Source organism: Trachypithecus francoisi, unplaced genomic scaffold (genome assembly GCF_009764315.1).
Source record: "Trachypithecus francoisi isolate TF-2019V2 unplaced genomic scaffold, Tfra_2.0 Lachesis_group12, whole genome shotgun sequence".
NCBI lineage: Eukaryota > Metazoa > Chordata > Mammalia > Primates > Cercopithecidae > Trachypithecus > Trachypithecus francoisi.
Window position 1 is genome coordinate 84,696,259 of NW_022681457.1, and position 14,160 is coordinate 84,710,418.

The 14,160-nt window shown below is 49.8% G+C and overlaps 1 protein-coding gene across 2 annotated transcripts; it reads left to right on the plus strand.

The window, feature by feature from the left end:
- Positions 1–1,445: 1,445 nt before the first annotated feature.
- MYCL (MYCL proto-oncogene, bHLH transcription factor) lies at positions 1,446–8,079 on the plus strand. Of its 2 annotated transcripts, XM_033226985.1 has the most exons (3): positions 1,446–1,674; positions 2,038–2,542; positions 5,533–8,079. In XM_033226985.1, exons 1-3 carry the CDS (start codon positions 1,594–1,596, stop codon positions 6,129–6,131), a joined length of 1,185 nt encoding a protein of 394 aa, XP_033082876.1. In that variant the 5' UTR covers positions 1,446–1,593; the 3' UTR covers positions 6,132–8,079. The 2 variants fall into 2 exon arrangements, with proteins under 2 accessions (XP_033082876.1, XP_033082875.1); XM_033226984.1 differs by having other exon boundaries at positions 1,446–2,542; positions 5,533–7,949.
- The last annotated feature ends 6,081 nt before the right edge of the window (positions 8,080–14,160 follow it).

The window sequence follows — 14,160 nt, forward strand, 5'->3', positions numbered from 1 at the left end:
TGCAGCCCAGACCCAATGTATCTAAAACGGAAGGCTGTCATTTTCCCTGCCTTCTCTCCCAACCCATGTAACAACTCACATTCGGGTCCCATGCTCCAACCACATTGAACTGCTTGCGCTTCTCACTTCCATCTACCAACAGTGAGTAGTTTGGTGTTCTTAGATCACAGGGGTGGGAGGGAAAGAGAGAGACAGCAGGTAATCAGGCTGGAGTAGACAGACACCAGACCTTGATGCCAGGTGGAGGAATCTAGATGTATTGGCTGCTGTCCCAAGTTAGTCTCCTCTGGCCTAAATCTCAGACTGGCCATATAGTTTAATTTTTTCTCTTCCACCAAAGGTCATCTGTGTAGAAGATGACACAAAGGGGAACCCAGCACGGTGGTCCATGCCTGTAATCCCTACACTTTCGGAGTCTAAGGAGGGAGGATCATTTGAGCCCAGGAGTTCGAGGCTGAGGCGAGTCATGATCGAGTCACTGCACTCCAGCCTTGACGCTGAGTGAGACCTTGTCTCTTAAAAATATATTTAAAATTTTTAAAAATTATACAGAGGGGTTATCTATCATCTTGGCCAGCGATGCCGGGCAAAACTTGAAACAACTTGGTCCTGCAGTATTTTCCAGATGCCAGATCCTCATTCTCTTTTCTCTACTGTGCAGCTCCTACAGTGTTTTGTGTGAGAAGAGAGGCAGCATAGCGGGTCTCAGCCCTGGCTTTGCCCCGGGAAAAATTCCTCCTCACTTCTGCACCGCCCCACTTAGCAGGGGCTAAGCCAGCGCCGTCTGCCTCTCCTCCTGGCCGAGGCCCCTTCCCTAGATGCTCTATTTCCCTAAAGCCTCACAACAACCCTGTGAGGTAAGCATTACCATCCCTTCATTTTACAGATGAAACTGAGGCTCGGGAGGGTTACGTTTCAGGCTCTAACGCCCGGCATCTTCGCTTTAATGCCGTCCAGGCTTAGGCCACCGAGCTCAAGAAACGGGCCGACGGGTGACCAGACAGACGCCGGGACCAACCCAAGTTCTGGACTGAGGGCCGCCAGGTGGCGCGTTTCCCTCCTCCCCCCGCGGCGGCTCGGGCGCACCTGAACCCAGCGGGGCGCGCCGGGGAAAGTAGGCGAGCAGGGTGGAGCGGGGAGCAGCTCTAATTCTCCAACTCGGAGTGGGCAAGGAGCATGGTTTAGTTCAGCCTGCTGGCACTGCCAGCGCCTCCCTAGAGTCACGCCTCCACCAGGCGGCCCCCGGGCCCCATCAGCCCGCCTCCTGTTTGCGCTCCCCAGCGTGCAATTTATTTGGGGGGCTACCGGGGATAGAACGGAGTGGGCGAGCGCTGCCAGGAGGTAGGGCCGGCCCCACCTGTCGACTGCCTGGAGTGGGCAGGGAGGGGGCGGGGTTTGTTCCATAGGGCCCGCCCCGCAGTCCCTGGGTCCCGGACGCGCGACGAGATATAAGGCAGCCAGGAAACAATGCGCCTGCAGCTCGCGCTCCCGCGCCGATCCCGAGAGCGTCCGGGCCACCGTGCGCGAGCGAGGGAGGGGGCGCGCGCGCGGGGGACGCGCTCGTGAGTGCGGGCCGCGCTCTCGGCGGCGCGCATGTGCGTGTGTGCGGGCTGCCGGGCTGCCCCGAGCCGGCGGGGAGCCGGTCCGCTCCAGGAGGCGGGCGGCGGGAGCGAGGTGAGGCTGCGGGTGGCCCGGGCACGGGAGCGGGTCCCGCGGTGCGGGCTGGCTGCAGGGTGCCTTCTGGGCACGGCGCGCCCCCGCCCGGCCCCGCCGGGCCCTGGGAGCTGCGCTCCGGGCGGCGCTGGCAAAGTTTGCTTTGAACTCGCTGCCCGCAGCCGGGTCCGCGCTCTGCGATTGGCTTCCCCTGCCACTCTGACCCGGGGCCCGGCTTCCCGGGACGCGAGGACTGGGCGCAGGCTGCAAGCCGGTGGGTTGGGGAGGAACGAGAGCCGGGCAGCCGGCTGTGCCGAGGGACCCGGGGACGCCTTCTTCGCCCGGCCGGCACCCGGTCAGCACGTCCCCATTTCCCTCCCGCAGGGAGCGGACATGGACTACGACTCGTACCAGCACTATTTCTACGACTATGACTGCGGGGAGGATTTCTACCGCTCCACGGCGCCCAGCGAGGACATCTGGAAGAAATTCGAGCTGGTGCCATCGCCCCCCACGTCGCCGCCCTGGGGCTTGGGTCCCGGCGCAGGGGACCCGGTCCCCGGGATTGGTCCCCCGGAGCCGTGGCCCGGAGGGTGCACCGGAGACGAAGCGGAATCCCGGGGCCACTCGAAAGGTTGGGGCAGGAACTACGCCTCCATCATCCGCCGTGACTGCATGTGGAGCGGCTTCTCGGCCCGGGAACGGCTGGAGAGAGCTGTGAGCGACCGGCTCGCCGCTGGCGCGCCCCGGGGGAACCCGCCCAAGGCGTCCGCCGCCCCGGACTGCACTCCCAGCCTCGAAGCCGGCAACCCGGCGCCCGCCGCCACCTGTCCGCTGGGCGAACCCAAGACCCAGGCCTGCTCCGGGTCCGAGAGCCCAAGCGACTCGGGTAAGGACCTCCCTGAGACATCCAAGAGGGGGCCACCCTATGGGTGGCCAAAGCTCTGCCCCTGCCTGAGGTCAGGCACTGGCTCTTCTCAAGCTCTCGGGCCATCTCCCCCTCTCTTTGGCTGAAGCTGCCCGTGTAGCCCCCAACCGTGTATGTCTGGCACGTGGGTGTGTTGGTAAACAGTTTGGAGAAGTGGCGTGGGAGCCAGCGTCCCTTTGATGATTATTGGAGCCCCAGGGGACCAGGGATATGTGGTGAGGTTTGGCGCTTAGAGAGGACAATACTGGGGTTGGACTGTAAGGGATTTCTGTCCTAAGGAGTCCAGAAGGGGGTCCCTTAAGAGTCACTCCAAGCCTGAAGTTTTTTTGCTGCTGCCTCTTTCCCTGGGAAACTCACACTTCCCTAGGGAGAGAAGAAGCCGAGAGCCTTTTGTGCAAAGCCAAAGCCCATCCTTTTTAAAAACTAGGTCTCCAGTTGGCTTTACTTTAAAATGCCAATAATAAATGCCCTCTTGTGTCTCCCCACCACCACTTACCACTCGTGCATCCCTGAGACAGGGAGGGAAGAATGAACACTCCCCATTAACAGATGGAAAAACTGAGGCTTAGAGATAGAAAATCACTGCAAGTCAGCTCCAGCTTTCTGCCATCTAGCCAGCCCCTCTTCCCCAATGCTCCATCCCAACCAGGCACCTCTTCCTTGATGTTTGGGTCTTTGTGGTAGCTTATCTTAGAGGCACTACACCTTGCCTTTCTGTTTGTCCTAAGATGGAAAAGTGTCCTTCTCGATCCCTCTCAATACATCTCCAGCTTCAGCTGCTCCCTTGCATTCAACAAATACTCACTGGCCCCTACTTTGTGGCAACCTGTGGGCTACGTGCTGGTGTCAAGGCCATAGAGCTCCAGGCCCTCCTCTCCCATCCTTGATGCAAGGGCAAACCTCACTGAGGGCAGACTAGGGCATCCTGTGCCACTAAACTACATTGTTCTTGTTCTGGCATCTTAGACCTCCACACCCATGAGAAATACTGGAGAGGGTATTTTTGTAGAGTGTAGACTGAGGCTGGTGACAAATAAATCAGGACCAGGAAAGCTCACTGTAGCTTTTAGGAATAACTTTTATATGACAATTTGATAGGGAACTGGGGAATGGGGTATGGAAGTTGTCATACACTTGAGAGGAAAAATAGGATAACAAGAAAAATTAAAAGTCTTTTTTTTTTCCTGGTCCACGGTGTTAAGGTCGTTTTTAACCGGCTTGCTTTCTACACCAAGAGTTTATGTTCGTTTGATGGCTGGAAAGAATCTTGAGATCAAAAAACCAATAAAGATATATCTCTACAACGGCTGGTGGAGTGGTAGAGTGGAATGAGCATTGTTTTGGAAGTTTGGACGTTTTAGTTTGAGATCCAGAAAGTTACAAAGGTGATATGTGGACTTCTTGGCTGATCTGGGCCTCCATTTCCCCATTTGCGCACAATGGGGTTGGACTTGATTGTCCTGCTGAAGACATTTCCTTGTCTGGGTAGAGTAAGACACTACTCTCTGAAAGGGAGAATGGTGTCTTAAATTATTGCTTTCTTAGATAGAATCTTCCTAAGCCATGAGACTTAACACTGAAAATTAAAGGTTTGGGATGTAGGGAAGCCTGCTGAATCCTTTTCTGACCTACCCTTTAACCTGAACCTGTTTGTGAGCTTCTGGTTCACTCACAGGCCACATGGCCTGGAACAAAATGCAACAGATTGCAAACAATGAGGCGGGGGGGTGGGGCAAGTGATTGGCAGCAGAGGTCATCCAATAGGGGCTAGAGGCTGGGTAAGACAGCATTCCAAACACAGCGTAATCAGCCAATCATGGGCTTTGGGGCCAGGAGGGCTGAATGGTCAGGTTTTATTAATGGAGAAATAATGCGATTGTCCACACAATGGAAGCCTTCCTGACAAAGGGGCTCAAGCTTCCTGGTATGCAAAGAAGCTGAGAACGGAGCTCTTCGGTTGTGAGGCCTAGATCCATTAAGGTGGGCTTCTGTGTGGAGGCCGCAAAATTTGTGGAGCAGGAGGAGAGTTTTCTCCCAATTGCCCCTCTCCTGGTTAGGTTAACCTAAGAGACCTTCAAGCCAGCGAATGCTAAGGGCATGTCCAGGTGTCTCCAGGTCTCTGGTGTTTTGGGCCCCATATCTGGGACATTCTGCTGCCCAGTCTCCGCCTCTGGTGCAGGTAGTTTGGAAATGGTCGCTTGTACCTTTGTGAAGTTCCTGCAGCTTCGCCGACCTATGATTACAAATCTAACCTTCTGGTCCAGGGAAGGAGGTGGGGCAGGCGACCTATAAATGATGGATGACTTTAGAAACCCATTGAACCCAGGAGCAAAATGCTCCTAAGGGAAACCCTTTCCCTCCCCTCTGTGGGTGAAGAGGGATGGGTTGTAGCCCTCCCTTCTCTGAATCTTCAGCTGAAAGGGATGGCAGAATAGAGAGGTGGGGGAATAATAGGATTTATAACTTGTGAAAAGTAACAATTCCCCAAGTGCAGGCTGTGCTGGGCAGGAACAAAGGGCAGCTCTGCCCACAGACCCCTCATTTACAATTCTGATGGGGCATGAAAGAGCCCGACTGGGGAAGATCTTTATAGCTAAACTTTGTCTCAGGTTGGTAGCTCTTTCTCTTCAACCCCTCCGTGGGGGAGGGGAGAGCCTTTGCAGACTGGGGGCTGTTGGCTTGGGTCTGCCTTTTGTTCTTATCTAAGCCTTGCTGTGCAAAAGGAAATTGGAGAATATTTTCCTTCTTGCTAATGTCCCCTCCTTTCCTTCACTGTGCCCTTACCCCATTACAAATGAATCAGCTTTCTGCTCACCTCGATTTGTTTATATCTAAATTGGAAAAATGTCACCTACCTTCCCAAGCACCAGCATAGACAGCTAAAGCTGTAGGGTCTATGTTTATGTTTCTCATGGGATGTGTTTCTTCTCTTGATCTCTTTTCTTGGACAGAGAATGAAGAAATCGATGTTGTGACAGTAGAGAAGAGGCAGTCTCTGGGTCTTCGGAAGCCGGTCACCATCACGGTGCGAGCAGACCCCCTGGATCCCTGCATGAAGCATTTCCACATCTCCATCCATCAGCAACAGCACAACTATGCTGCCCGTTTTCCTCCAGAAAGCTGCTCCCAAGAAGAGGCTTCAGAGAGGGGTCCCCAAGAAGAGGCTCTGGAGAGAGATGCTGCAGGGGAAAAGGAAGATGAGGAGGATGAAGAGATTGTGAGCCCCCCACCTGTAGAAAGTGAGGCTGCCCAGTCCTGCCACCCCAAACCTGTCAGTTCTGATACTGAGGATGTGACCAAGAGGAAGAACCACAACTTCCTGGAGCGCAAGAGGCGGAATGACCTGCGTTCGCGATTCTTGGCCCTGAGGGACCAGGTGCCCACCCTGGCCAGCTGCTCTAAGGCCCCCAAAGTAGTGATCCTAAGCAAGGCCTTGGAATACTTGCAAGCCCTGGTGGGGGCTGAGAAGAGGATGGCTACAGAGAAAAGGCAGCTCCGATGCCGGCAGCAGCAATTGCAGAAAAGAATTGCATACCTCAGTGGCTACTAACTGACCAAAAAGCCTGACAGTTCTGTCTTACAAAGACACAAGTTTATTTTTTAACCTCCTTCTCCGCTTTAGTAATTTGCACATTTTGGTTATGGTGGGACAGTCTGGACAGTAGATCCCAGAATGCATTGCAGCCGGTGCACACACAATAAAGGCTTGCATTCTTGGAAACCTTGAAACACAGCTCTCCCTCTTCCCTGACTCATGGGAGTGCTGTATGTTCTCTGGCGCCTTTGGCTTCCCAGCAGGCAGCTGACTGAGGAGACTTGGGGTCTGCCTAGCTCGCTAGCTCCGAAGAAAAGGCTGACAGATGCTATGCAACAGGTGGTGGATGTTGTCAGGGGCTCCAGCCTGCATGAAATCTCACACTCTGCATGAGCTTTAGGCTAGGAAAGGATGCTCCCAACTGGTGTCTCTGGGGTGACGCAAGGACAGCTGGGCCTGGATGCTCTCCCTAAGGCTCCTTTTTCTCGAAGACACACGAGCTGTCTTGGGTGAAGACAAGCTCGCAGACTTGATCAACATGGACCATTACCTCACTGTCAGACACTTTACAGTAGCCGAGGAGTTGGAAACCTTTAATATATATATTATGATGTTAGCTGACCCCCTTCCTCCACTCTCAATGCTGCGACCCTGGGAACATTTAAAAAGCTTGGCCTCTAGATTCTTTGTCTCAGAGCCCTCTGAGCTCTCTCTTCTGAGGGAGGGACCTTCCTTTCCTTACAAGGGACTTTTTTGTTCCATTATGCCTTTGTTATGCAATGGGCTCTACAGCCCCCTTTCCCACAGGTCAGAAATATTTCCCCAAGACACAGGGAAATGGGTCCTAGCCTGGGGCCTGGGGATAGCTTGGAGGCCTGGCTCATGAACTTGATCCCTGCCCAGGTATTTTCCGAGGGGCACTTGAGGTCCAATCTTTTCTCAAGGCAGGTGTAGGACACCTCAGAGGGAGAATGGCACTGCTGCCTCTTTCCCACCTGCCTCTCATCTCAATCCTTGACCGGCGAGTTTGAAGTTCTGGAACCATGCAAATCTGTTCTTCTCATGCAACTCCAAGGAGCTTGCTGGCTCTGCAGCCACCCTTGGGCCCCTGCCAGTCTGCCATGAATCAGATCTCTTTTCCAGAATCTGGGCCTTTCTGAAGTTTTGGGGGGAGCTGTTGGGACTCATCCAGTGCTCCAGAAGGTGGACTTGCTTCTGGTGGGTTTTAAAGGAGCCTCCAGGAGATAAATGCTTAGCCAACCATGATGGATTTTACCCCAGCTGGACTCGGCAGCTCCAAGTGGAATCCACGTGCAGCCTCCGGTCTGGGGAAGTCACCCAACCTAGCAGTTGTCATGTGGGTAACCTCAGGCACCTCTAAGCCTGTCCTGGAAGAAGGACCAGCAGCCCCTCCAGAACTCTGCCCAGGACAGCAGGTGCCTGCTGGCTCTGGGTTTGGAAGTTGGGGTGGGTAGGGGGTGGTAAGTACTCTATGTGGCTCTGGAAAACCAGCTGCTACTTCCACATCTATTGTCCACAATGGTTTCTTTCTGAGGTTGCTTCTTGGCCTCAGAGGACCCCAGGGGATGTTTGGAAATAGCCTCTCTACCCTTCTGGAGCATGGTTTACAAAAGCCAGCTGACTTCTGGAACTGTCTATGGCAGACAGTTTGGGTGTAGGTTACTGATGTCTCACCTGAATAGCTTGTGTTTTATAAGCTGCTGTTGGGTATTCTGCTGGGGGGAGTCTTTTTTTTTATATTGTATTTTTGTATGCCTTTTGCAAAGTGGTATTAACTGTTTTTGTACAAGAAAAAAAACTCTTGGGCAATTCTCCCGTTGCAAGGGTCTGATTTATTTTGAAAGGCAAGTTCACCTGAAATTTTGTATTTAGTTGTGATTATTGATTGCCTGATTTTCAAATGTTGCCTTCTGGGACATCTTCTAATAAAAGATTTCTCAAACATGTCAGAGTGGGGGCAGCTTATGCCACCTGAGTCCTCCTCAACCACGGAAAACTATTTCAGGGTAGCCACAAGTGATCCAGAGGGCTGCATTTCTCTAACCATGTTGCTAACCTGGTCATTCCACTCTGGGTTCCTGAAATGCCATTTCAGACATGTTGAAACAATGTAGGCTCAGTACTCAGTGAACACGGAATTCCCTTGTGAATTGCAAAGAGTGCTGAATTTGTACTTTAGAAGGCTTGAAATCCTGGCTCCACTACTTCTGCGGCCTTTAGCTTTATCTTTCTGAGTCCTAGTTTCCTTATCAGTAAAATGGGGATAAATGCTACTTCACTGGGTTTTTGTGGGTATTGAATAAAGTGGTAGACTTTAAACTGCTTTCTTTTTTTTTTTTTTTCTTTGAGACGGAGTCTCGCTCTGTCGCCCAGGCTGGAGTGCAGTGGCCGGATCTCGACTCACTGCAAACTCCACCTCCTGGGTTTACGCCATTCTCCTGCCTCAGCCTCCCGAGTAGCTGGGACTACAGGCACCCACCACCTCGCCCGGCTAGTTTTTTGTATTTTTTTTTTAGTAGAGACAGGGTTTCACTGTGTTCGCCAGGATAGTCTCAATCTCCTGACCTTGTGATCCGCCCGTCTCGGCCTCCCAGAGTGCTGGGATTACAGGCTTGAGCCACTGCGCCCGGCCTTAAACTGCTTTCTAAACTATAAAGCCTTATACTCTTTTAGGATGGTGTTATTCTTATCTTAGTGGTATGATGACCTTCTGCAAGATGTCTTTTAAACGTTTTTCTGAGAATTTATGTTGCAATGTACTTTTTTCTTACAGAAAGATAGTTTTAAAATTCTTTCTCCTGGCTGGGTGCAGTGGCTTATGCCTGTAATCCCAGCACTTTGGGAGGCTGAGGCAGGCAGACCGCTTGAGCTCAGGAGTTCGAGACCAGCCTAGGCAACATGGCGAAAATGCATGTCTCCAAAAAATACAAAAATTAGTCAGGCATGGTGGCACACGCTTATAGTCCCAACCACTCAGGAGGCTGAGGTAGGTGGATGGCTTGAGCCTGGGAGGCAGAGGTTGCAGTGAGCCGAGATTGCACCACTGCACTCCAGCCTGGGCAACAGAGCCAGACCCTGTCTCAAAAAAAACATTCTTCCTCCCTTAATTAGTGAAATAAAGTTTAAGCTTCGTTTTCCTCCCACAGTTCTCATAAACTTGCTGTAAATGCAAGAGAGGGGAATTCAGTAATAGCTGTTCCTCATAGGTCGCTGCTTATGTCTGAACACTCTGCCATATCAACCATGTGTCAGGGCTACAGATGAAGAAACTGAGGTTCTAAGAGTAAACAAAGCTATACAAATTCACAAGCTTGTAAGTAACTTGTGATTTGAAACCAGCTCTGCCTATCTCCAGAGCAAGAGGTCTTAGTCACGACATTATGATGAACAGCTTGTTTGTTAGCATCAGGTATGTGGAGGCGGTAAACATGGAATTCTATCATTTAACTTCTCGTTGGAACTCTCTCTTTGGGGCTATTGTGCCTGCCACTTATTGGGATGAAATGGAGCAAATGTCCCATGACCAGCAACTCTGAGGCATATGTGTGCTGGGTGGGATAGTCTTGCTGCCAAGGGGCCCCATCTGGGACTGAAAAGAAAACAGTTGCTGTTCAGGATGGCCATGAGCATCATGGTGAAAGAGGCCTCCACTAACTCCTCCTTACAGATGGGACTTGGGTTGGTATTGCCCACCCAGATTCCTATGGAGCCTCAGTAGGGTCAAAAAGCTCCTCTTAATTCCTCACATTTACAAAGTGACCCTCTTGTGACCCTCCAACCTGGTAAGTAAACAATATCTGCCTGATGGTACTGGAGCCCAGAGAGTTTTCTTGCTCAAAGTCATGTAGCAAAATCAGGATCCCAAGCCCAGTCTCCTATCAGGTAAGCTTTTTCCACTTAGTCCCCCACTGCACATAGGTAACAAACTTAGAACCTAAGAAGCTGTTCGGTAAAACTGACATGGATTATTGGAACTCTTTTCTTAAATCTCCCAGTGTATTTATCTTCCTTTTTTGAGGCCATTAGTCAAGGGTCTGGTTTGTAGGACGTATCTCCCTTTATTGGACCTTGAAATAATTCAATACAATTTTTGAAAGCGCTTAGTGCAATAGTATGGACCCATGGGTACAGGCATGAATGTTAGTAGTTTTGGGTATCTTAATTCTTACAATAACCTGGAGAGCAGGATGCCGTCAGCCCCATTTCACAGATAAGCCAACTGAAGCTCAGAGACATTTAAGTCATTTGTCTAAGCCCACACAGCTAGTACCAGCTGCCTGACTCCAAGCTTCAGCTCTTTTGAGTCAACTCTGCTGAGAAAGGAGTGGGAATAAAGCCATCTCCTGGGGGAAGGGAGGGTGTTTCTGGAATGTGAAGTATTTTAAGCTCCTTCCTAGCTCATTTCTACAGACTCCTACCTCTATCTCTGTCTGAAAATAGTCAGGAGTTTATTCCTGGATTTCAGAGGATGATTTCTACAAATTAGGTTTGCCTCTGAATAATGCACCTAAAGGATCACACTCCCAACTCAGGACATAGACAATATGGGGTGACCCAGAAGCTACACTTGGTGTAGCAAAGAGAGAAGGACATCATCTCTGTTAGACAAAAAAAGGCTAAAGTGTATGTTTAACTTCTGCCTCTGTTGGCAGTTATTTTGGGGAACTGAGACAGGTTGAACTATCTTAGATGTGCTGAATTTGTCTACAGTGCTCCCAAGGTCAGGATATTCCAGAATATTAACTTTAAAAGGGGAAAAAGAGGATGGGGATGGCTTTGCTGATCTGTGATAGTGATAGGAGGGAGTGTGAGAGAGGTTTCTTTTAAGGATAAGATAACCAGCTGGGAGATGATTGATGACCGGGTGACTGGGAAGGGGGAAGGAGGAGGTGTCTAAATGTGTCAGCTAGAGTTCTGTTGGTTGGTGTGTGGGCATTTCTACCGTAAGCCCAGTGGGCGGCTTTTGTTAATGTCTGTTTATTTACACTCCTGGCCAAAGGGAGCAACTGTATTAATGTTACCATTCTCTTGGCAAGGAAATGTAATATTTAAAAAAGAAAGTCTCTAATCAGGTGTGTTATTAAATGATTAGGCTCAGTGCCAAGGGTCCAAGAAGTGCCCAGTAAATAATGGATTGCCTTTAAACTTGTGGGAAGCAGTATGATTAAGTGGTCACCACATCCAACAGGTCTCAGTTCCAAATCTTGGCCCTGCATTTTCTAGCATTTTCTTGACCTTGGGCAAATTATTAACCTCTCCTAACTCTAGTTTTCTTATCTCTAAAATAGGTAGAAATAATAGCATGCACTTCATTGGGTTGTCAGAGCAATAGTAAGTGCTCAGTAAATGATCAGTATTATTTAAACCATGTTAACAAGCCACACCTAGAATATAGATTAGTCATATGTGAAAGGTGATAGAAGGAACTGGTGAAATAAGAAATCTTCCCAGAGTGCACATATTGATGCTTCAAGAGGTGGTAAATTATTAGGGAAGAAATAGCCAGGTTTGGGGAGCTTGAGTTAGGCAGCAGAGGAAGGAGGGCAAAGACTGGAGCCTCAGACTAGTTCACAGCTTCCACAGCCCATAGCCAGCAGAGGTTGTATATCAGCAAAGCCATTGCACATACAAACTCTCTACTTTTCCTTACAGGGCACTGTAGTGCCTTTAAACTGAGCTAGAGTCAACTGACTCCATTTAGTCATTAATGCCTATATTATTAAGACAGTGATTCTCAAACCTGAGTGTGTCTTAAGAATCTACCCACCTGGCCAGGCGCAATGGCTTATGCCTGTAATCCCAACACTTTGTGAGGCTGAGGACGGCGGATCACGAGGTCAGGAGTTCAAGACCAACATGACCAACATGGTGAATCCCTGTCTCTACTAAAAACAAAAATTAGCCAGGCATGATGTCGTGCACCTGTAATCCTAGCCACTCAGGAGGCTGAGGCAGGAGAATCATTTGAACCTGGGAGGCGGAGGTTGCAGTGAGCTGAGTGCCATTGCACTCCCGCTTGGGGGTGACAGAGCGAGACTCAGTCTCAAAAAAAAAAAAGAATCTACCCACCCTAGGTCAGGGCCAGGAATCTGCATTGCTAACAAGCAAGCAGGGAGGTGAATTCCTCAGTCCACACTGAGACAAACATTGATATAAGGAGTTGGAGCCCAGGTTTTGCAAAGATAAAAAGTATTCACAGAAGGTGGTGTAAATGCCACGGTTAAGAACTTGGGGCCAGGCACAGTGGCTCATGACTGTAATCCCAGTCATTGGGAACCTTGGGAGGCGGAGGTGGGAGGATCACATGAGTTCAGGAGCTTGAGACCAGCCTGGGCAATATAGCAAAATCCCATTTCTACTAAGAAATTAAAAAAAAAAAAGTCTGGCAAAAAGGCTTGTGCCTGTAGTCCCAGCTACTCCAGAGGCTGATGCTGAGGTGGGAGGATCACTTGAGCCCAGGATTTTGAGGAGGCTGCAGTGAGCTATAATTGTGCCACTTCACTTCACTCCAGCCTGAGTGACAGAGTGAGACCGTATCTCTAAAACAACAACAACAACAGCAACAAGAAAAACAAGGACTTGGGATTACTACCTGTGTGATGTTGGGCAAATCGCTCAACCTCTCTGAGTCCTACAAGTAGCCTTCTTCTGTAAAATGGAGATAATGATATCTATGCCACAGGACTGTTGTGAAGATTAAAGGAGTTGTTACATGTAAAGTGCTCAGCTACATAGTGAGAGCAGTATGTTTGCAATGATACATGAAACTATGGTTCCTTCCTTCTGGAAGTTTATGAGCATGGAAACATGATCAGAAAATATTCTGGTCTGAAGTAATATAATAATAACAAAAAGATAACAAACATGATCACAAAATAAGGCAATATGTGTCTCAAAAAGTGCTATGAGCCTCAGAAAGGGAAGAGAACATTTTGTTTGGAGTCATCATGAAAGTTTTTGTTGGAAATTGTGACATTGACCAGAACTAGAAGTACAGGTAGTATTTAGCTAAGTGAAACAAAGAATGTTCTAGGCTAAGAGAATATCTGGGGAAGAGCAGTTAAGAAGGTTGTGTCAAATCTGGGGACGGGAGAAATCTGGTCTGATGTGCTGGTTGGGTAGTCTCATTTTTACAAAATAAGGAGGATTGCACTAGATTTCTAAGGGGATCCTTTTAAGAGCAAACATCCTCTTTGAAATAGGGAAGTCAGGGGAATAAACTGATTGTGGTTTGGGACATGATGAAATTAAGGTGATGGGGTCACCTGAAATGAAGTACCCAGCAAGTTGAAAATGTGATACCGAGGCTTTAGAAAGGGATTTGAATGCAAAATACAGGCTTGAGACTCATCGGGATATAAAGATGGCAGGGTAAAGTGGCTCATGCCTATAATCCCAGCACTTTGGGAGGCTGAGGCAGAAGGATCACTTGAGGCCAGGAGTTCAAGACCAGGTTGGGCAACATAGTAAGACCCTGTCTCTACAAAAGAAAAATAAATTAATTAAAAAGCTATTATCTTTTTTTTTTTTTTTTTTTTTTTAGACAGAGTCTTGCTCTGTCGCCCAGGCTGGAGTGCAGTGGCACAATCTCAGCTCACTGCAGCCTCCGCCTCCCAGGTTCAAGTGATTCTCTCCTGCCTCAGCCTCCCAAGTAGCTGGGATTACAGACGCTCACCACCATGCCCAGCTAATTTTTGTGTTTTTAGTAGAGATGGGGTTTCACCATGTTGGCCAGGCTGGCCTCGAACTCCTGACCTCAGGTAATCTGCCCACCTCGGCCTCCCAGAGTGCTGGAATTACAGGTGTTAGCCCCCCCGCACCCAGCCCTAAAAAGCTGTTATCTTGACACTGGGAGGCTGAGGCTGGAGGACCACTTGGGGCCAGGCATTTGAGACTAGCCTGGGCAACACAGTGAGACTCTGTCTCTTAAAAAAAAAAAAAAAAAAAAGCTGGGCGCGGTGACTCACGCCTGTAATCCCAGCGCTTTGGGAGGACCAGGTGGGCAGATCACGAGGTCAGGAGT